Here is a 23,155-nt window from a genome sequence, read left to right as displayed (position 1 = left end):
CAATATCAGCTAACTAGTCTGTGGTATGGTAGAACTGCTAGGACCTATACAATATCAGCTAACTAGTCTGTGGTATGGTAGAACTGCTAGGCCCCATACAATCTCAGCTAACTAGTCTGTGGTATAGAAGAACTGCTAGGCCCCATACAAAATAGCTAACTAGTCTGTGCTATGGTAGAACTGCTAGGCCCCATACAATATCAGCTAAGTTGTCTATGATATAGTAGATTTGCTAGGCCCCATACAACATCAGCTAACTAGTCTGTGGTATAGTAGAACTGCTAGGCCTACACAATCTCAGCTAACTACTCTGCGGTATGGTAAAATGGCTAGGCACCATACAATATCAGCTAACTACTCTATGGTATGGTAGAACTGCTAGTCCCCATACAATATCAGCTAATTAGTCTGTGGTATGGTAGAACTACTAGGCCCTATACAATATCAACTAACTAGTCTGTGATATGGCAGAACTGCTAGGCCCCAAACTATATCAGCTAACTAGTCTATGGTATGGTAGAACTGCTAGGTCTCATACAATATCAGCTAACTAGTGTGTGGCATGGTAGAATTGCTAGGTCCCATACAATATCAGCTAACTGGTCTATAATATGGTAGAACTGCTAGGCCCAATACAATATCAGCAAACTAGTCTGTGGTATGGTAGAACTGCTTGGCCCCATACAATATAGCTAACTAGTGTGTGGTATGGTAGAACTGCTAGGCCCCATACAATATCAGATAAGTAGTCTGTGGTGTGGTAGAACTGCTAGGCCCCATACAATATTAGCTAACTAGTCTGTGGTATGGTAGAACTGCTAGGCTCCATACAATATCAGCTAACTAGTCTGTGGTATGGTAGAACTGCTATGCCCCATACAATATAACTAACTAGTCTGTGGTACGGTAGAACTGCTCGTCCCTATACAATGTCAGCTATGTAGTCTGTGGTATAGTAGAACTGCTAGGCCCCATAAAATATCAGCGAACCATTCTGTGATATGGTAAAACTGCTAGGCCCCATACAATATCAGCAAACTATTCTGTGATATGTTAGAACTGCTAGGCCCCATAAAATATCAGCTATCCAACACATGTTGTTACTTAGTCTGCTACTTTGTTGTTTGGTAACTTTACTCAGTTGTTATTTAAACAATGACTTGAGCAATAACCATCACTTCACTGAACTAAGATTTGATTAATTGAACATTCTTCAAATGTCACCTATATTAATAACAGTTCCACTGGTGGACAGAATTGAACTACAAAGTTAGAGCTGTGGCTCTTCTGTTGATATGGCCTGTTAGAATAATTCTGCAAACATTTTTTGTTTTGGTTCTGCACTTCTATTTCTTCTGTAGAGATTCAGCTTTCCATTTGCAACCTACTTCTTCTCCACCTTTAGCCAGGCTGGTTGTCTCACCTTTTTTCAATTACTTGTTCTTCTCATATCTGATTCAGTTTCCTTTCTTCATCATTCTATGTTGAATTCTGTTATATTTCTTTATTATTTATGACTATATTCCACACAGACTTTTGTCAACCGTTTTGTTATCCAATATGACTGTTTGTTTGGCATGTTGTGAAGTTACAGAATGGTAAACATGAAGTGGCCTGACAAACTGTTAATCTTGGGACTATTTTATCTCTATGAATATCACCGTGTCTATATTAGTTAGAAGTTGCTCAAGGATATCTCCTTTCTTGCTGAACACATCATTCACAGCTCAAGATCAGGTTTTACAAAAGTTTCCAATATTTTCTCCTTCTGTTTGTGTCCTAGCCCTACATAGGGGCATTTCCCAGTTAACTGTCAGAGAATGAATGTCTTAAATGAGTATGTTCCTCGTCCATTTACTATTTCTGCTTTTCAACCAATGACAATTATTTTTTACTATATTTCATTATGTAAATTCTGTAACAGCCCACTTTGTGTACCCTGTTTGTTCCCCAAGCCTCAGACTCAGTATGTCTTCCTTCCCTTCCAATTTCTTTATCAACACCATTATCACTGTCTGTTACATTGAAGTTAATCATATCAAAATACACATTTCCCCAGGCCAACACCATTGCTCCTTAAATCCATTCTCTACCCCCCAAATACAATTATACCATATGCAGTCTCTACAAATATTGTTCATGCTTCTTGTTTGCTTGTGATATTGACAGATTACTGCATCATTATAGCAAGCAAGTCTCTTTTACTTACGTTTCAAGCCCTGTTGAGCTTTACTTTCCATTTAGTGCCTCTTCTACTGTTTTCATTGTTGCCTCTATACCTCTCAACTGTCCAGATTTTCACAGAATGTCCAGATTTTTGGCTCATATTTTTGGTCTTTTCCTCCTAAAATTTATGTTATTCTGGCAAATTACTGGGATGATCTGAGGACTGAAGTCACTAAATAATGACATACATTTGAGTTTCAGATTTCAAATCCTTCAGAAAATGTATGTTAAAACAGACCCTGTTACTCTAGCAACTTTCTATTTTTGTAAGGACAATATTTAAAAGCTGTTCCTATTTTGGGGCCTTTGTCCCTCCATTTTGTTGGGCTTCGTCCAGATTTCTTCTACTAAGAGGTTTGGTTGCCTCTTGAACATTTATTGCCTTTTCCTTCTTCTTGTGCTCCATCTTATCTGTCAGAAGAGATGTTTTCACCATGCAGACCTCAATTTAGTATTCTTCTTCTTCTTCTTTCGGCTTTTCCCGGTTAGGGGTCGCCACAGCGGATCACCTGTCCGCACATTGAATGGAAGTGGAGTTTTACGGTGTTGAGTTGCCAGCCCGGCGCCCAACCTTCCACAGAAGGCACACTCACACGCACACCTAGGGCCAATTTAGAGTGTCCAATTCACCTGCAGCATGTCTTTGGGATGTGGGAGGAAACCGGAGCACCCGGAGGAAACCCACACGACCACAGGGAGGACATGCAGACTCCGCACAGAAGGCACCCCAGCCGAGGATCGAACTGGAGAACCTCTTGCTGTGAGGCGGCAATGCTAACCACTGCACCACCGTGGCCGCCCTACAGACCTCAATTTAGTATAAAAAGTTTTATTTTGATATACTTTTCTAACTCATATTAGTGAATATCTTTCCTGACAAGGTTTAGATTCAAGTGGCCCATAATGCAGAGTTCTCTGATCTTTGTTATTCTGCCCCTTCTCAGTATTGGCATGTAATTATTCGTCAGTGTGATGTGCATCTCCTAATTATATCACCATTGCTAGTAATAGTCAAAATTCACAGGCAGATGCAGTGGCTCACTGAATGATCAAACCTTGCCTCCATAGTTATCCCTCATGCCATAACTAGGCTCTATGCTGCTGATGTCCACCCTTTTTCTGATAGGTCTTAATGTAGGCTTTCTTGTTGTTGTCACTGCCTACTTCTTGGGCATTATGAATACTGAAGTTAGAGTGACTTTTAGGGTTGCAGTGACCTTTAATCTCATAATGTCATACATGGCTGAAATATGTTATAATCCCAGAAGCACACAGGAGGTGCTAATCAAAGCTTAAACTAACAGATTTTTTTAAATAGTCATCTGGTACTACTGTTTTGGTACAACGTTTGCTAGTATAACACAAAGAAATGGAAATAAGTCTAACGTATTCATTATGTAAACAATCTGTGTAATCTGATTTATCAAACTGAAGTTCTCTTTTTAACTTGTGAAGCAAAACATTTATGTGTATTTTTGATGAGTGACACATACAATAACTGTGCTCTAGACATTAGCACTTTCTAGCTAAATTCATACATCAAAGTAAGATCTAGAGAAAACTATTTTTACCCGACCAAATCAAATAAGATGATATGTTATGACTGAAAGCAAATATAGCTTGAAAGTCCTGGATTTATTAACGTACTCATTACTTACAACCTTACATCATGCTAGTACACTTACATCAACCATTAAATCACAGCTTGAGTGCACATGTTCTTGGAATGCTTTTACCTGGACTGCCCAGTTTATGAGTGAGTGAGTGAGTGAGTGAGTGAGTGAGTGAGTGAGTGAGTGAGTGAGTGAGTGAGTGAGTGTGGCAAAAATCCAAGCTTTTTATGGGGGAGGGGGTAAGCTTTCACAGATCCAAAACTTTAATATTCTCACTCCAGTGTTGCTACACCTTGGAGAAAGAGTGATTAAAGTCAAACAATGTGATGCATATTTCAATTTTTAAAGTGAATTAATGTTAGAGCACACAGACTTCGCTAAGAAGTGAGCATATAAAAATCTCAGCCTACAAAGAATTGAGCAGTGAACTCTGAACAAATACTATTTTAATCTAGCATGCTGTAACAAATATGAATTGAGCTTAAGAAATCAGGCAAGTGAATATAAACATGGTGTCCTATTTGCTAGCACAGTTCCACTTTCCATGGAGTCTTTTATTAAGAAATAATTCAGTAACCATGTATGGCTGCATCATCTTAATGTACTTCTCTGTCATATACACATACCTTAAAGGTTTGTAGGTTAGCAGCAATAAAAAAATATAAATATAGCATTTTATTCAGCAAGTCCACTGGACACATAGTTCCTTATTAGGGGTGACCTGGGAGCAGTGTCTGGATAAGTGACTTTCTCAGAATCACACAGTATGCAAAGGGAGGCTATTGGAATCATACCCAAGTCTGCTGTAGGGAATAGGTGTATTATGTGCATAGTTTTAATCTTCTGCCCTAAACTGCCAGACAATTAGGAGTAGTTCCACTATTTTTAGAATAAAAAAATCTTACTACTTTTATTGCAGTTCAAATAACCTTCAATGAAAGTCAAAGATAAAGGTTGCTGTTCTAGGTTTTATTGTATTAAGCATCGATGGGCTTGGGTTTCATACCTAACTGACTTCACAGAAAATGAAAGTGTTTATATAATCTTCTTATTCTTCTCTTATTATAGTAACGTCAGGGACAAGATATCTTAAATTACAGTAACTTGTACCCCACAGTTCAAGGGTCTTAAACCGCACTTCTAGTAAAAACTCTGCCGACTCTTCTCTGCTTCAGTTAATGAACATAAACAATTCAAGGTGAAACTAAAGTAGCAAATGTAACATTTTAACCAACTGAGTTCTTCTTCATGTTACAATCTAAATTGCAACTTCTTTCAAAGAATGTGACTTTTTGGTCCTTTGAGTCTTAACACTTCAAAGCAAACCCTGTCCTTCCTCACTCTTTCTATAGCAAGATGCATCTACTTTTTCCATGAAATAAAAAATAAAAATGCTGAAATTTCTGTTTTAAATTTTCTGTAAAATATTTTATGAAAGTATGAAGTTTATACTTTATAAAATGTAAATCTCTAGTCAAATGGACTATTTGTGATACTCAGCATGGCTTTTTGGAACAGGAGAACCAAAACTGCTATAGTAAAATTGACTGACTTTGTATTAAGGACTATAGAAAAAGGATTTTGATGTCATTTTTGTCTGACTTATTTATGATCTTTGATTCAAGTTAGCCATCTTGCTTTTCTTCATAAGATGAGAAACTTTGGCCTGGACCAGTTGGCAGTATAGATGCATAATGACTATTCATCTGATAAAGTGTAACATATGTGGTTACAGGTGCTCTCTATATGATCCTGATATTCTTATTACAGTAGAGTCCCAATTATTTATTCTGGATTTCCATTTTCTGTCCTTGTGAAAATTACCTGGGACAGATTTACTGGTATAGTTGAGCTCTACAACTAACAGCTAATTCTAGACTTCTTGTCTAGGTTTTACTGTTCTGTAGAAACTGATCTTCAGATGGTAGTCCTGAGATATGTGCACTTTTCTAATGATAGGGCTAATATTTATGGATTAAAAATGAAGGGCACACTCTTCATAGGTAATTCATGTGCAATGGCTGTTTTTACTTTTTGTTTGTTACCAACATTGCGATTCACAGTGAGATTGTTTAAGAATTAGAATATTTGCTATTATATAATCAAAAATCTTGCACATTGGAATGCACTGTACTCGTTATTGTATACATCACCAAGGTATGTATTAAATTAGTCTTTTCCTTGGACTATCTAGTCACTTTTCCCTTGACTGTAACTTTGATATTGCTCATTTTATTCTGCTTATCATATAACTGAAGAGAGCATCTCTCTTAAAGAGATAGAAGAACTTTATCTGAAGAAGTCTACAAAGATGAAAGTGCTTATCCCAATTAAACCTTTAAAAGGTATGATCTGGAGTCAGTCTTTCATCATTATTATTATTATTTTGAAAAAGAAGGATTTATAATTGAATTTGTTTTGTTTTTAGAAATAAAATTGTTTAGTTGAATGGATTGCTCTAAATATTTGTACTTTCAACAATCCTGTGTTATAATTTAATGTGACATTGCTGTTGTTACTATGTGCGTAATCTGGGCTGAGCCTGCAAATGGTCAAATTTGATCAGTGCTCTACCTCAGTAAACAACATTAAATAAATATATAATAAATAAAATAAATAAGAAGGGGAACAATCTAGAAATTTTTGGAGAATCTTAAGGGAATTTATAGTGTCCAGATGGATGCAATATTTCAAAATAAGAAATGACATTTTATGACATTTGCTTGATGGCAGGAGACAATATACCTATCCAGTGCACCATTTAATTGCATTAACTACTCTGACTCCCATTCATACCTGCAACCCAAGTGAATCTTTTTTTTGTGGTCTTCTCATGCCCTCTTAGATACTTTGGTGAATCTCTCTTTGCACCCATTCCGATAGTCCATTCAATTTGTTAATGCCCTTTTCTAGGAAAAAGTGCTTTTAGCGATAGCTTGTCATATAGTCTAATACCTGTGCTAGTGAGCAAAGTGACACACTCTGAAGGTGTAGGCCCAATGGGTCTTGGAAGATAAAAGAAAATATTATTTTACCAAAAGGTTTTGGTGCTTGGAACAGCCTTCCTGTTCCAAATTTATTTTAAAGACTTCCTGGTATTGTGTTCACTTGGAATATTACTATGATATGCATTGCACTGAGAGCGATATTGTACTTCTTGTTGAGGCAGCAGGTGCATACTTTGCCAGTATTACTCATTATGTTCTCTTTCTCATAATTTTTGTAATATAGTTTGGACATGTGCTGAGGAGGGATGCTGAGTATATTGGGAAAAAGATGCTAAGGATGACGCTACCAGGTAACAGGAAAAGAGGAAGGCCTAAGATAAGGTTTATGGATGTGGTGAGAGAGGACATGCAGGTGGTTGGTGTGACAGAGCAAGATGCAGAGGACAGGAAGAAATGGAAACAGGTGATCTGCTCTGGCGACCCCTGACGGGAACAGCCGAAAGAGGATGATGATGAGTTCACATAGTTGCATGCAAACTATGTATCAAATGTATAGGTCCAAATACATCATGATGATAATAGTTTATGTGATAGTACAAAGCTGGCACACATATTTAATGAGTATTGTTCAAATACTTCTTCTTCTTTAATATTAGAGGTTATACAGCCCTATGATATTGATACAACAGTAAATAGTTCTCCAACTATAAATGAATATATTGTTGCAAAATCTTTAGACAGATTAAAAGAAGTGAGTAGTCCTGGCCTAGACAATATACTAGGGTATATCCTTGTCAAAGTTAAGAACTTCATTTTTAGCATGTTTAGCGTCTATATTCAATAGAGTCTTGTTAAACTATTTCTATTTTGTTCTAACTGTGTGAATTTTAGCCATTGTAATCCCTATCCACAAGAGTGGTGCTACGGTTATGGTTAAACATTTAAGGCCTGTTAGTTTACCATCTGTATTAGGCAAGATGGTTGAAGGGTGTATTCTTACTTTGTTGGAATCTAATAGCAATACTGATCTTTTATGTGATCTGACTCAACATAGATATGCTAGAAACAGATCCGCATTTACCAACCTGGCTGACTTTTATGACCCAGTTGGCATTACTTTAGATCAGGAGACATGTGTGTGTCATTTATTTAGATTTTTCAATGTCTTTGACACCATCGCACACCACTTAATCACAGACTCCTTAAAGAAACACCTTGTTAACCCTTAGATAATCAGTTGGGTTAATAGGAAGCAAAGAGTCAAAATGTTAAACTTTTTTTTTTATTTTGGGCTAGTATCTTTTCATGTATTCCCCATTGTTCCTTACTGGGATCCATTCTGACTGACGTGGTCTTTTTCACTTTTACCATCTTGCAACTTATGTTGGATCTCAAAATTTGCTAATGACATCAAAATTGTGTTTCCCTTGTCTAGCAATAAAGATGGAGCCAACTTTAACAACTATCTTAGTGAACTGAACTGTTAGTTTGAAGATACCAGTCTAAACATTAATTAGAATAAAAGAAAGATTATTTTCTTTGGTAGAAGCATTATTGTTATAGATTCACAGTAATACACTAGGCTAAGCATTTTAAACCTACCCAATTTCCATTTTGGTGCTTCCTTTAACCTATCCCATATGGTGTTAGATTGGCCTTCCCCATCCCATGGTCAATAATCATATATAACCCCTAGTGAGAATAACTGGGATCATACCATAGATAATTTGAAGGGACCCATGTATGGGGAAAAAGCATTTAAGATCTGCCTCTGTCCAATAGCAGGGCAGTGCTATGCTCTGGGGGTGAATTTTCTTTTTCCCATCCATAGATCCAAGTTGTACTTGAACATGTACAGGGATGAGCTTTGTTTTACATTTATGGGAATGTGTTCCAGAGCAGTGGTATCCTCTGTGAGATGTACTCATCCCTCCAAACCATTCTGTTGATGTTACACAAGAGGTTTAGATTCTTAAGCCAAGTATTTTTGATTCAATTTCATTTGTTGTTGTCTCATAAATCCATTAGTATTGGGTCAGCAGATGATTTGCATGTCAGACCCAAATCACCTCTTAACAGTCTGTGGTATACTGAGCATAGGGACAGTACTTTGCCCATATAGGACATATTGTTTCAGCGTTATATCATTTTAGTAAGGCATCTCTGTGTGTGTTCCAATTGCTGCATGTGTCTGCACATATACATGTCGAAGGGAGTATTATATTCAATGACTGGCCTAATGAAGCTGATTAAAGTGTGTGTTTGTGTGTGTGTGTGGGGGGGGTGACATCCCTAGTTCTAGACACAATCCCCTTGTTTATAAGCTGTGCAGTCTAGAAGAACTTTGGTTAAAAGTTAGGTCACTGTCCACAGAAGTTCCCAAATCCCAAATCACGGTATCAACTGTTAGGGACAGATTGTCAATCTGGTAATTCCCTGGGGTAGATGATTTCACAAAAAATATGGCAATGAATTTTTTGGCATTTAGTTTCAGTCCATGATTTTGGCACCATTTATTTATTTGGGGCAAGCTTTCCTATAGAATTCCATGACTGCTCCTAGCTTGCAGTCATCTGCAAACTTAGTCAGCCAGAGCCTTTTGTACTGACGTGTACCTTGGGAGACTCCACTGGTGACTGGTCTCTTTGTGGAGGTAACTTCCCCTATTTTGATTTCCTGTATCCTATCTGTGAGCCAGTTGGCAAGCATGAGCATGATATGGGGTTTATTCCCAGTTTTATTTAGCTTTTCTATTATGCCTGAGTTGGGGTATTGTGTCAAAAGATTTGGCCAGATTGTGGTATACAGTGTGTACCATTTTTCCTTCATCCATTGCTTTGGTGATCTTTTCAAAACAAGTCCACCAGGTTGATTAAGCATGACCTGCCCTTGACAAATGCAATCTGAGATGGGTCCAGTGTTCGGAGGTTCCCTATGTATTTATTAACTAGTTCCCTGATAAGTCTTTCTATGGCTTTGCATCTGAGCCTGATCAGACTTATGGGTCTCTAATTGCCTAGGTCTGTGGAAAATTCTACCTTATACAGGGGAGTGACTGTAAATGCTCTCCATTCGCTTGGTACAAAACCCGTATGCAGGCTGAGGTTGAACAATGTTGTTGCAGGGGGGAGGTGGAGGTTGCTAAATCATGCTTCATGCTATTTAAGATACATCCAAAGTATATTGTCAGGACCTATCGATGCAGTATTTTTAGCTTTTGATAGTGCTTTTAGGACTTGATCTTCTGTGACAGCTGGAGATGAGCCAGTTTCAGGCTTATCTTGAGAGACAGATAGATGTGAGAGAGGGGTAAAGTTAGATCTGAATTTATTGGCTAGTAGTTCACTATATCTTCAGCCTCAATGTAGGTAACATCATTAACAATCAGCGCAGTGGTTTGCTGCATTTTGCTTTTGAGATTAAAAACATAATTAAAAAAGGTCTTGTGATTGTCTTTGGCTTAGGTAGCTATTTTAGCCTCAAACATTGCTTTGGTGGATTTTATTAATTTCCTGAGTTGTTTGTCTATTTCATTGTGAAGAGCTTTGACATTCTGGGAATTACTCTTCTTTCTTATGGTCAAAATTATCTTCCTTTTATTGTAAAGCTTGTTGATATTATGGTTCCACCATGTGGGTTTGTTTCTGGGGTTTGTCCTGCTGTTGTTCATGTGGGGTAGAGCTGCATCTGTGCAGCTGTTTACTTGATGTTATAGTGTGGTGGTGTACATTTCTGGATATTCAAAGGAGTTAACTGAGTTTGGTAGGGGTTTGTTTTTGTCCATTTATCCACTGTTATGGATCATTGTGCTTCAAGAATAGAAAAAGGAAATAGATGAACAAATAGACCTGCATTGTTCCTGCATTAAAAGTGACATCATTAAATCTAGGTATGGCTAATTATATGACTGGAATTAGACAGCAAGAAAACAAAACTGGAGTGTTCAAGTAACTGAAAGTCAAAATAACAATTGTCACTGGAACTGGAACAAAAGCAGCCACTAATCCAAAAATATGTTACCAGGATGCCATCAACTCAAACAAAACCAGACATTTATTGGTAGTTAAAAAAAACATCACAATGGTTAGTACTTTCGTCATAAAAATGACTTCTTCAGAACTGTAAGTGATGGTAAAAATGCCATTTAAATAGGTGCATGGAAACAGCTGATCAGACACATCCATCACCTGAACCAATCATACAATAGCAAACCAGACCTTAATTTAAAGGTGTACACCTGAAATTCAGTGTGCCCCAATAACTGTTGAAAAGTAACATAAAAAAATATATATAATTGAAGTTTGTGTAAAATCTGTGGTTTAAAATAACTTGTTGCAAAGATGAAATCTCATCATTGGTTAAAACACCCTTAAGAAAAAAATAAAAATCAAATAAAGGGTGTTTAAATACAAAGCTAAACACAAGCAGCTCTTCTTTTAAGCTCGCTGGCAGTAGAAATACTGTTTTTCAATCCTGGCTGTTGGGTTGCTTGTGTTTAGTTTTGTATTTAAACACCTTTTGTCTCATTTTTATTTTTTCTTTAGGTTGTTTTAACCAATGATGGCATTTTATGTGTGCAACAGGTTTTTTAAACCACAGGTTTTATGGGAACTTCAGTTATATATATTTTTCACGTGACTTTTCAACTGTTATTGGGGCACATTGAATTACAAGTATACACCTTTAAATTGAGGTGTGGTTTGCTATTGTACGATTGGTTCAGCTGGTGGTGTGTGTCTGATCAGCTGCTTCCATGTACCTATTCAAACAGCATTTTTACTGTCATTTATGGTTCTGAAGTAGTCATTTTTATGACGAAAGCGCTTAACCATTGTGCTGTTTTTTAACTATCAATAAAAGTCTAGTTTTGTTTGAGTTGTTGGCGCCCTGGTAATGTCTTTCTGGAAGTAACTGGAATGACTGAACATGATGCAGAATCAAGACAGACTTTAAACAATGAGAAGCTGTAGCAGAACAGGTATCATGGTATGAAGAATGCACAGAAGGGAAACATTGGAATGGGGAGAATGTACCCACAATAAAAAGAAGAGGAGACCTCTGAGTAGTTCTCCTTTGGAGGTGGTGTGTGATCAGAAAGGCTGATGTACAGAAGTGTGTGGCGTATACAAACAGCCACTGAAAAAGAGGACTAAGTGAATGGAAACAATTTATTTATAAATTACATTTTCTTAAAAGGTGAATAGGATCACTGGGCAACAGTTAAAAGAGAAGATAAACACAACAGTGGTGGGCAGATTTAAAGACCGCAGTAAACTTAACCTGATGGATAAGGCAGACAATAACTTTGGGATAAATGAGGACTGTTCAAAGAATAATTATTCAGAAAACATTCAATCACAAAGGTTTTCCCTAAAAATAAATGTTTCTCAACACCTAAGTGCTACCAAAGAGTCAAGTCCATATTGAATGTTAAATAATTATACTGAATATATCTGATATGCAGGAAGTATAGGCATGAGGAGGGGCTTGCCCTCTTTTTGTATTTTACTGGCATGTTAGCACTCTTAGGACCTGCGATAACCTCGAAAACTTTAAAACTCTTCTTCATTCTCACCTTTACTCATACAGGAAATGCAACTGTACTCTTCACCCTATACCACTCAAGGTCTCCTCCACTTTTACTCCTGGCTAACCTCTCACCTAGCTAACCTTGCTCATTTGTATTATGTATAAATAACTATACTGTAAAATCTAGCCTCAAGGCCATTTGCCTGTCTTTTACACCTAAACAAAATTGTAATTGTTTCTTTATGAATGCTACCTGTTTATTTTTCAGTAATGCAAAGTTTCTTAGTAATTATTCATTTAACTATGTATTGCTGGAGCTTTTCTCCCTGGGCCTCCACTGAAAATGGGCTCCCCGAGCCCAGTGGACCTCCCCAGTCATCAAACTGGAATAAATAAATAAATAAATAAATAAATAAAATGTTGGTGTAAGTACATTTCTAGACTTGTGGATCAGGTATGTGTCCATCAGACTATGTTGATGTACACTTTAGATTTTGAAAGCCCATTTACATCTGTCTTGACAAGGGAATGGAAGCTATTACATATTGGTTGCAATATAGTAGGAACTATCTACCGGTATTCATTGATTTTTCTATGTCATTTATGCCATATGGTCCTTAATATGCATGTTTTATATTTTAATGGGAAATGTTTTTTGAAGAAATATGGGACAGCAATGGGGATTGTATATTCCTCCATTTCTGCTGACTAATGTATATGTGCTTTTTTGAAAAACACACACACACACACACACATATATATATATATATATATATATATATATATATATTTCACAACTCACTTTATTTGAGGAGATTTTTGGATGATTACTGGGCACTGAGGGATAATGATGTATCTTTTTTATTTTTTTGTTTAATATTTGAATACTAATGGCATGGGTCTGAAATTTATAGTTAATAATAATTTGTTCACTTTTTGTTTTATGACATCCTCATACTGGACCAGTAATAAAGGAGCCTGAGTCCTTACCACTGACACTAGAGAGGGGCGTTCACTTGGAATAGAAATGGATACACTCAGTATTTCCAGATGCAGACCTCTCTTCCTCAAGTACAGTTTCCCTTAAGAGCACACAGGGAACACACTCTGTACGGTATCTGGATCTCTTTATCTGTCTCCTTCCAGGTCCCCAGTTAGATGCCCCAGCAGTACATGTGTAGGGTTAGGTCCTCAGCTGAGTGCCCAAGCCAAGTCTTCCAGCACCCTCTGTGAAACCAGTGCTTCATTTCCCTGTCCAAATAGCTGTCACAAACACTCTTTGAGATTTAATTTTCACACACACAAACACACACACACACACACACACACACACACACACACACACACACACACACACACACACACACACACACGTGGGAAAGACTGATTACCTACTCTACCAACTTTGCCCAGACTATAAGGTAGTTTCACTTCCACCAGTCAGTCACTATAAGACTTTTAAAAGGGTGCCCAATTATACTGAGTGAAGCTAATATTAATGCAAATGGTAATGTTGACCAAACAGCAAGGTTTTCAGGAGTGGCCAGAGTTATCACCAAATAAATATATGCAAATACTAAAGCTTACATATTTTCTAAAAAGGACCAGCCACAATGGCAAGTTTAAATATATTTAATAATAAATAATAAACACACAAGAAAATACTATATATCTATTGATAGTAAAAACCAGAAATTCAGTCACAGGAGATATTAAAAATAACACAGATGGAACGTTTCACACATTTGTACAAAAACAGTATTTCTTATCTCACTTTCCTGACTAATATAAAATAATTACTGTTCTCTAGTTAAGTTACTTACTACCCCAAGGCAAGATGGGTGAATTACCCTTATTGTCAGATCCAAGATAGAATACAGAATGTTCAGAGCAAACTCTTACTAATATCTAAGTATTATTTTTGGCTTACAGAATGACATCACACACATCTGGTCATCTGGCTCTGTTTCCCATGCCATAACCAACATTAGAAGCTGCCAATATTTAGCATCTATGTGTTACCATATATATAGAGCTTTGCTCAGATCTTCTGGAAGTCATAAAACCATAAAACACTTCTCTTCTTCTTACAGGAGCTGATAAACCATACTTCTTAGAGACATTGTGTCTCTGGCTTCATTCAAAACTGTGGGATAAGATCTTTATGGCTTTAACCCATAAAGTAATTTAATTTCAGATATATTTTAATGTTTGTTGCAGCTGGATTGTGATTAACCTTTGCTCTGCCAGTGTCCTCTATTGAAACATACACATTTAATTCAGTTAGTATAATGTATGTACATTTCCTTTCCTTTCAGCAGGGACACTGTTGGTATATTTTAACAAAAGCAAACCTCACAGATACATTTTCAGCACAAGCATCTGTACAAATCAGTTTGATATACAAATGACATATAATTATTTACAAAATTCCAGGTAGATGTGCTGGCTCATGTTACACATCTACTGCCCTACTTCTCCGGGCATGGCTGGCAGTACCTCCTATTGTCACAGTCTTAAATGCCTCAATTACAAAGTTGTTGGGTGTAAGTGTCACAACTTCCTTATAATGTAAGCCTTTTTCTAAAAACGCTTTATTGTATGCTTCTAGGTGCCATCCAGATGTTCTAACTAATAATATTTCTTTATCAGTATTTCTTACTCTGAGATATATATGTAGTAAACAAGGTGATTAGGAAAAACAGTCTGCAGAACTACAGGGACATATTTTGTTCTTGTGGAGCATTAGATCAGGTTGGCAGGAGTCTACTTTATTAACTGGTCAGAAGAATGGCATTGATCCTATCAATAATCAAACTATGAGATTTGCCACCATATATAGAAACAATATTCACAAAGTTAAAATGTTTGGCAAAATTTTGGCTTATTTTTATGGAAGATGCATTTTTTGGATCACATAGTCCCGACATATGTGAATTTTCATTTAGGACTTGGACAGCTATTTCTCTGGTTTTAAGAATCCATACCAGGTAAAACCAGGAGGCACATTTATTGTTACCAGATTGCTTGGTTGTTTTCTTGTGGGAATTTGTATATTCTGTCCATATGTAGTTAAAAAAAACATTCACTAGTAAAAATACACAGGATTTTTTAAATTAAAATGTCATCACATTCAATTCAGAAAGGGTGACCTGTCTTTGTGTTTGCCAAAGTGGTCCTCTTTATGAGATGAGAACCAATAGGACCTTTTCAACAGGGCCTTTATTTACATATGAGTGATGTTATATATATATTGGATAATGCAGTGCCTCAGTACACCACAAGAGAAAATATCTTGGGGATGTATTTAATTTCATAAATATTGATAAGGTTGTTTCTGCTTCTCCTAACAAAGCTGACAAACAATAAGGTTTATTTAAAAGAAAAGAGGTGGATATTAAATATAGGTGTACTCTATGGATAGGGCTTGATTCAAATTCTATAAAATTTAGTTAAGGTTATTTTTACTTCTGCAGTAGATGTCAGCATGACATCAGCATGTGTGTATTTAGTTTTTATTTGTTGATAATTCCTTATATACATACATATATACATATGCATATATTTTAATTATTTCATAGTCATGCTTTGGTTGTATTCAATTTAAAATAGTTTTGATTGCAGCCTAATATGAAATGAATTTACCCACCATTGTTTATTTATTTTGTTTTGTCTTTGTTTACTGGGAACAAGAAGCTGGGTTTAACTAATCCCCTTTTCAGCAGAGACATGGGGATAAAAACTCCACAGATTTTTTTACAAAAAATATCAAGACTATACATAGACTGACAGTGTGCAAACAGTATACAGGGATTAACAGAGTACATTACATTTTAATAGTGAGCGTAAAGTTGAAGTATACATGAATATTTAAGCAGTGTTTGTATATTTACAAAACGTGCCATTGTAATGAATGATATCAGCACAAAAGAGGGCCTATTTTTATGGAAGGATACCTTGTTTGCTGAGTGGTGTTGGTAGTCATAATAAAGATATTCTCTACTTATTTTGACAGAGATATATATATATATATATAGAGAGAGAGAGAGAGGAAGAGAGAGAGAGTGTGAGAACATGTGTTTTATACTGGATCCAGCCTTTTCTTTATATATCTGGGAAATTTCCATTTGATGAATTCATCTTTGATCTCTCTCTTATCTCAAGCTGTAGATCATTCACCTTGACTAATCCTGAATGGGGCAGCTAGTTATTTCTCAACATAGTTGCTGTCAGCTGTTTCCATCTTGCTCGGAATAGCAGGGGAGATCACTGAGTACTGTTGCAGGATCAGTCAGACTGTTTATAGGGTTTTTCTGTATTTCTAACTTCCCATCTAATGTATAACTTGAGCTAACAAGGTGGGTATGCACTGAGTCTGATGTGGGGACATCAGTCACTCATATGATGATTTAGCCACTCAAACATCCCTGCCCCCTTGTAAGAAGTTATCACCTGTTGGGTCTTAAGTCACCTTTAAGAATTCATTGGTGGTACATGTATAACAAAGGTACACATACCCTCTGACCTTTAGGAAGATAAGAATAGACAAAGCTTCACCAGTCCTATCCCTGTTGCCTGGCTCCTTCAGTTTCCAGGGTGCTAATCAAACCAGTGTCTCCTGGTCACAGTTAAGGCTCTATCCCTCTGTTCTTTATATCTAGCTCATTTTCAATTATTCTTCGAGCCATAATGGAAAATCTAGCCTTTTACAAAAGTCATTGTAAATATCTTTATAAATATCTTTGTTTAGTATCTGACTACAGCAAATAATTTGAAATTCCAGTTATTCTTCTGTAATTATATAAAGCCTAGTGCAAGGGACAAGTCAGTAAGGCATCGCTTTGCTTGTTTATAGAGTTCTTCAAAATGGCCGCTTCTGATCTTATTTGCATGATATCAGGGACATCAACTTGAATATATTTGTACTGTAATGAAGTTTTGTTGCATTAAAGAAACATGATAGGAAGTTAATACTCTGCTTGTTCTGTTTTCTACTGACTGTTAATATGTAAATTAACTATATTGCTTGATTCCTTGTGAGGTCACTTAATGCTTGGTTTTCAATATGCATATGTGATGTAACCATCAAAGTAAGAAAATTCCAATGTACCAGTAATTAATTGCTAAGAGCTACTGTGTATAAAGCACAACAGGAAAACTCTGCAAAATATATGCTTCGAACAATAGATCAATCTAAACAGTCTGCTTTTTTTTTATCTTGACATTTCTGAAAATAATGTGTGGTATACTAGTGTTAAAGGGTATCAGCATTTTGCTAAATCTTTCCTTCATAGATCCAGTGAATAATATGTGTATATAGAAAGTATAGTTGTGTAATTAAACTTGCCATGACAGTAGATGTTCAGATAGATCACTGTTGCAGTAACCTAATCTTTATTGAATATTCTGCCAAAGACACGACAAGCTGGCTTGCTTTCAAAGCTTTAAGGCACCTTCCATGCTCCTTAGCAACTGCTCTGCATAAGGGAAACGTGATAAAAATAGTGGCTAAGATGCCAAAACTTCAGAGCTTTCTTGCCTCAAAAGAAGGAAGCTAAAGCCCTGCCAAATAAGATCCATAGTAATTAAAATCCCACATCCTGGCATTTAAATAGGAAAAATATGGGGTGGTGGGAGGGTGCAGCTACTGTAGCAGTGATCTATTTGAAAATCTACATTTATTTTAAATTTACTTACATTACTGCACAATGTACATCATTAGAGCACTGCTGCAGTAAGTTATGTGGGATAAATACCAGAACTTAGAAAGCAAGGGAGGAGGAAAATGGGTCGGAATCCAGAAATCCCTAGAAAATAATCCTAGACTAGAATCTAGTTTGTAATGCTTGGTAAAAGTATATACAGAGGACCACACATTGGCCTCTGGAGCAGGTTCAAAAGGAAACAGTGACTTTTTTTCAGAAAAAAATTACGATCCCAAGAAGGAAACCACTTGCTTTCTAAGTGGGTACATATGTAAACCCCTTTCAAAAACTGCTTAATCTAAGGGCAGACAACAGGTATTTTTTTATTTTATTATTTTATTTTGAATTTGTTAGCTGGAGTAGAAAACTGATTCCATTAGACCCATTTCAGTCTCAGCCTAGGTAAAACAGTAGATATATGTCATTATTTGCAGAGAGAATGACAAAATGCAATGTATGCATATATTATGTACAAATCAAATATCATAGCTGGCTTGAGGGTATAAAGGCAATAGATAAATGACATTATATACAGAGTAACTGAAAAAACACAGTATATACCTGCATTAAATATAAAGTGGCATCATAGCTAGTATGTTGAAAGAATCGCAATCACAAATGGAGTCAGAGCAAGTTATGTAAACAGAAGAAGGGAATGAAGAGGTTACGTTATATGACCAGAGAGGCAGCAGTTGCATTTTCCTAGTGTCTTCAAATGTGCTTACATTTCTGAATGGAAATTGGGGTAAGAGGACTGATCTTTCGGAAAAGAAGGGAGAGATTTCAGTAGTTTGGGACCAAGGACTGAGAAAGCATGGTCTGTGCACCGAAGCCTAATTTGGAGGGTTTGGAGGAGAAGACATGAGTGGTTCAGATGACTAAGATTTTATGTTGGTGCATCTCTAAATAGTCTGGAAGTTAGTGGAGGGAAGCTGTCATTCTTGGTAAGCTTAAATTGCTAAGAGGCAAGTAGAAAGTCAACATGTTTCTGAGGTAACAAGTTAGCATCTTCAGTGGTTTTACAGTGGTGTTCATTTCTTGGGGAGACAGTGATAAATCTGCAAATGGCATTTGAAATAGACTAAATGGTGGCTATATTTCTTTTAGAAGCTGCAGTAATTAGCAGGAGGCAATATTCTATTTGAGCCAATAAGATACCTTTACCTACAGGTTTTCTACAGGGTCTGGATAAAAAAGGGAGATCATCTTACCACAGAAAAAGTGTTGATTTTTTTTTGTGTGTGTGTGTGTGTGTGTGTGTGTGTGTGTGTGTGTGTGTGTGTGTGTGTGTGTTGTCCAGGTAGAGATGAGAATTTCAGAAGGGGTCCAATTAAACCTCTATGATTTTCTGGTACGGCCAACAGATGAATCTTGATAGAAGAGTAAGAAAGACCAGAGGATGTTAATAACTCACACAGATGCTAAAAATCACAGGAGTCTGAGTCTTAAAGGGGTCCTTGTTCTTGGTTTAGCACCAGCTATAAAAAGATTTTACACATATTTTATTTCATATTACTAATTGCAAATCTGTTTGCCTCCTTTAATACCTGCTGCACATTATCAGAAAAAATATGCTTAAAAGGTACTAAAATTCTATCATCCAGCAGTGAGAGAAGAGAGAGAGAGAGAGAGAGAGAGAGAAGAAGAAGGAAAAAAAACCCTTCTCCCTTTAAAAGGAGGACAGGATTCAGAAGTTAAATACTGAAAGGCTCTAAAACCCTTAGGAAAGCCCAGTCAGTCTTCTACATGCATTTTGGGAGAAGAAAAATATCCAATATTCTGTTTTCTTTTTCTGGGAGACCCCCCAGAAAAAGACTGGCTTAAAGGATGGTCCATTCCCTGGAAGAAAGTTCCTCAGAGTACCCTAGTAGGTGAGCTTCCCTGCGTCCCTTTTATGATACCTGCAAAAGTGGTTCTCCCTTCCTTGAAAAAGGCAGCTGAGCAACTGCAAAGCATGTGCCTTACCCCCAGTCCTTGTTGGTTTTCTAAGGAACAGCACCAATGGAACCAAAAGGAAAAGATGAGCGATCTGAGGAACAGCAGTATCTGAGGAAAATAGGAAGCTGCCATTAAGGTCAAAGCCTCCCAGATAACTTTTTTTTTTCTTTTTGTGGCTAAGGATTGGATTGATAGAGTTAGCAGGGCCCAGGTTGATGTCCTAGATATAACTGGGGTCTCACAGGTGGATAGTGGAGCATATGAGAGTCAATGTTGCCTATAAAATAAAAAAAAAAACAATTCTGAGGTAAAATTCTTTAGTGCTAGTCACCAAATGCATTGGCTCTAACCACTCATTATACTTTTATGCAGAATGGGCGCACTTTGTCACACAAAAAATGAAAATAAATAAGTGAATCCCCACAGGGATTCGGGTCCAGTTGTCAATGGGAAAAGGTGTCTGACACTCTGTTAGCAGAGCTTAATAGAGTCAGTGAAAAATACTGACAGCAAGTTAAAGTTTTGTGGTAAATTATTTCAATGACAGCCCTGAAAACTAAAAGTACAAGCCCCTAACAAAACAATATAATGTAGAAGCTTTGTCTTTCCTTACAAAAAATGAAGCATTTTCAAGTTGTTCCCCCAGGGAACCATAACTGCAAATATACATTTCTGAGGAAAAAAGTTAGCAACAACCACTTAAAACCTCAAATATTATCTGAAATGACATATTTTGACTGAAACAAAACACATTTGTTCACAAAAATTGATGATATGGAAGGTTATTTTCAGTGTGGTACTTATCTACCCAGACGTGTTGAAGCGCTAGAAGACATTTGATCACCCAAAGCCCATATCGAGGAGGGCCATCTTCTGCATCAAGAAAGTTCTGAAGTTTTGGCACCCTAGCCACTGATTTTAATCTTATTTCCTCATGCAGGTCAGGGGCTAGGGCAATTGGAAGGTACCCTAAAACTTTGAAAGCTGGCCTATTTGTCTGATCTTTGGCAAGATGTTCCATACAGCTTAGGTTACTGCAGCAGTAATCTAATGATGAACCTCATGACTTACACTGTAAATTAAAACAAACATTTTTAATCCAATTCATTATACCAGTTATTGCAAAATGCTAAAAGTCTATTTGGTTGAAACACTTAGTGGGTCTAAGCAATATAACAATCTACTGATACATTCTTGGGCAACAACTACTTAGAATTCCACATTACTCGAATAAAGAAATTCAGTTGTTATGAAACTGTCTAACTTCAGATAGCAAAAGAAGTTATGCTTGGGGCAAGATGCTGAAATGAATACATTCTGTTTGACAAAAGCCAGCTATCTCATCACAACATCTTACCCTAATTGTAAGAGCATAGCTCCTCTGTTAGTCTGCAGAGATAAATTACTTCTTTAGACAGATGCAGTAGTTTTTGCCCAGCCTTCTCCCAGTCTGGTTTCCTAGCATTAATGAGACATGTTTTAAAATTCTGCTGTCTGGTTTACTGTTAAATCAAGTACTTTTGTTGAACTAGAATTGCAACTCCTGGTGGAGCAGCATCTTCAGAAACAAGATCAGGTGGAGCCCGACTTCTCAGAAAGCGATACCAGCTGTTTAGACGAACTGAGCCCACTGACAAATGAGTGCTGTCATGGCAACGGAGCCCCAGCCTTCCTGCCAGACCCTGACTGGGGCACTCAGAATGGCTGTGAACACAGTGGTAGTGAAAATGGCGTCAAACTGCTACTCAAAACTGAAGACCACCCAGACAACTGCTGTACTGGGGGTAAGTTAACAACAGTGGCAGGATCATTGCCCCATCCACCCGTACTGTAATCATCACAAACCTTCTAATTTGATGACTGCATGGGAGATAATGTCCTATCAGACTGGTAATCAGCTCTGTCTTAGGAAGCATTATGCTCCATCCTCATAAATCATCTATGCTCTTTTTGCACTGAAACATTGATTTGCCTCTTAGTATGTTAATTTCCATCTTACATAACATAAATCATGCATGCTGTGAATGTTTTCAGTGCCTTCACATTGCCACAACATGAAAAACCCGGCTGCTATTCAACAAAAGTGATGGAAGTTTTTTTTTTCAGATGTCTTAATAGTATAAATGTGAAAAACAAACTTGATAAATAAACTGCATCCACGTAACTGTGGAAAATAACTGTATCAGACAGAATTTATAATGTGATTTGTAAGGAGTCAGAATGTTTTTATATATAGTTGAAATAATACAGGTACCCATACTTTTGCAGATTCCATTGATACGGCAGTCTGAAAGGACAGGAACAGCTCTTCCTTGCAATGCTGCTTCAGAAAGGGCATTCATTAGAACCAATTATGTATAATAAGGGTAACGATGTCATACTTGATAAGAAAATTAACCTTACTGTGAAGCAGTCTAAAATACCACAGTACTCATTCCTGTTACATGTGATTGATAACTTGTCACTTTTAGTGGCATTGCTGCAGTATTTCTGCTGCATCTAAACCCCCTGTAAGCTGTTAGGATGATTTGTTGCAATGGCAGAAGGGAAATTTTCATGGGACAAAGTATACACTATAATGCAATGTTGATTTAAAAATGAAGCTTAATATAATTAACTTCTACTACTGGCTTTTGCTGCCTCTTTTCCACACTGTGTATTAAAATAATATTTTCAGATCTAGAATTTCCTTTTTATTGCTGTTTAATGAAGACTGCTTTTATATTTGACAGTTCACAAATACAAGGTAATCCATTTTATTCAAGTATCTACTTCTCTGTGAATAAGGCATCGCTGTTTGAATGCAGTATAATATATCACAATGTCCTAATTTACTCCGGGTACATTATTTAACAATTCCAGTTTCTTGTTTTCATAGATTTCAAAAATGTTGACATGTACAGCATTATATAAAATATATCTGTGTGCAGGAAACAAAAAAGTAAATGTTTATCTCATATGCATTAAATAAATAATGTCTGTGTATAGGAAGAAAAATATAAATGTTTATCTAATTAAAAAAAAGTATTATTTTATAAACAGGTGGACATAAATGTGCTTAGCAAAGACCATTTTTGAGGTACTATAGCTTACATGGGAGTAACAAAAGCAACAATAAGGCATGCATGCCACACATTATATTCAAGCTTCGGTTTTATTTTATGCATGAATTTGGTTTATTTGTTTAAAGATATGT

The 23,155-nt window shown here is 36.6% G+C and overlaps 1 protein-coding gene across 2 annotated transcripts in view; it reads left to right on the top strand.

Moving 5' to 3' along the window:
• The window catches only part of PPP1R1C (protein phosphatase 1 regulatory inhibitor subunit 1C), a 924,837-nt gene that overhangs the window by 728,391 nt on the left and 173,291 nt on the right, over window positions 1-23,155 (top strand). The window contains exon 5 of one of the 2 annotated variants that reach the window (XM_044075257.1): window positions 21,492-21,743. The exons of the other annotated variant lie outside the window; for it this stretch is intronic. Coding sequence (XP_043931192.1) covers window positions 21,492-21,743 — 252 coding nt within the window. The remainder of the gene's footprint in view (window positions 1-21,491; window positions 21,744-23,155) is intronic. 2 annotated transcript variants of the gene reach the window in all.

This window comes from Protopterus annectens, chromosome 6.part0, assembly GCF_019279795.1.
Source record: "Protopterus annectens isolate FY-2018-M chromosome 6.part0, PAN1.0, whole genome shotgun sequence".
Lineage (NCBI taxonomy): Eukaryota > Metazoa > Chordata > Ceratodontiformes > Protopteridae > Protopterus > Protopterus annectens.
Note: the sequence above shows the minus strand (reverse complement) of the source record. Positions and strands in the feature narration are given on the sequence as shown.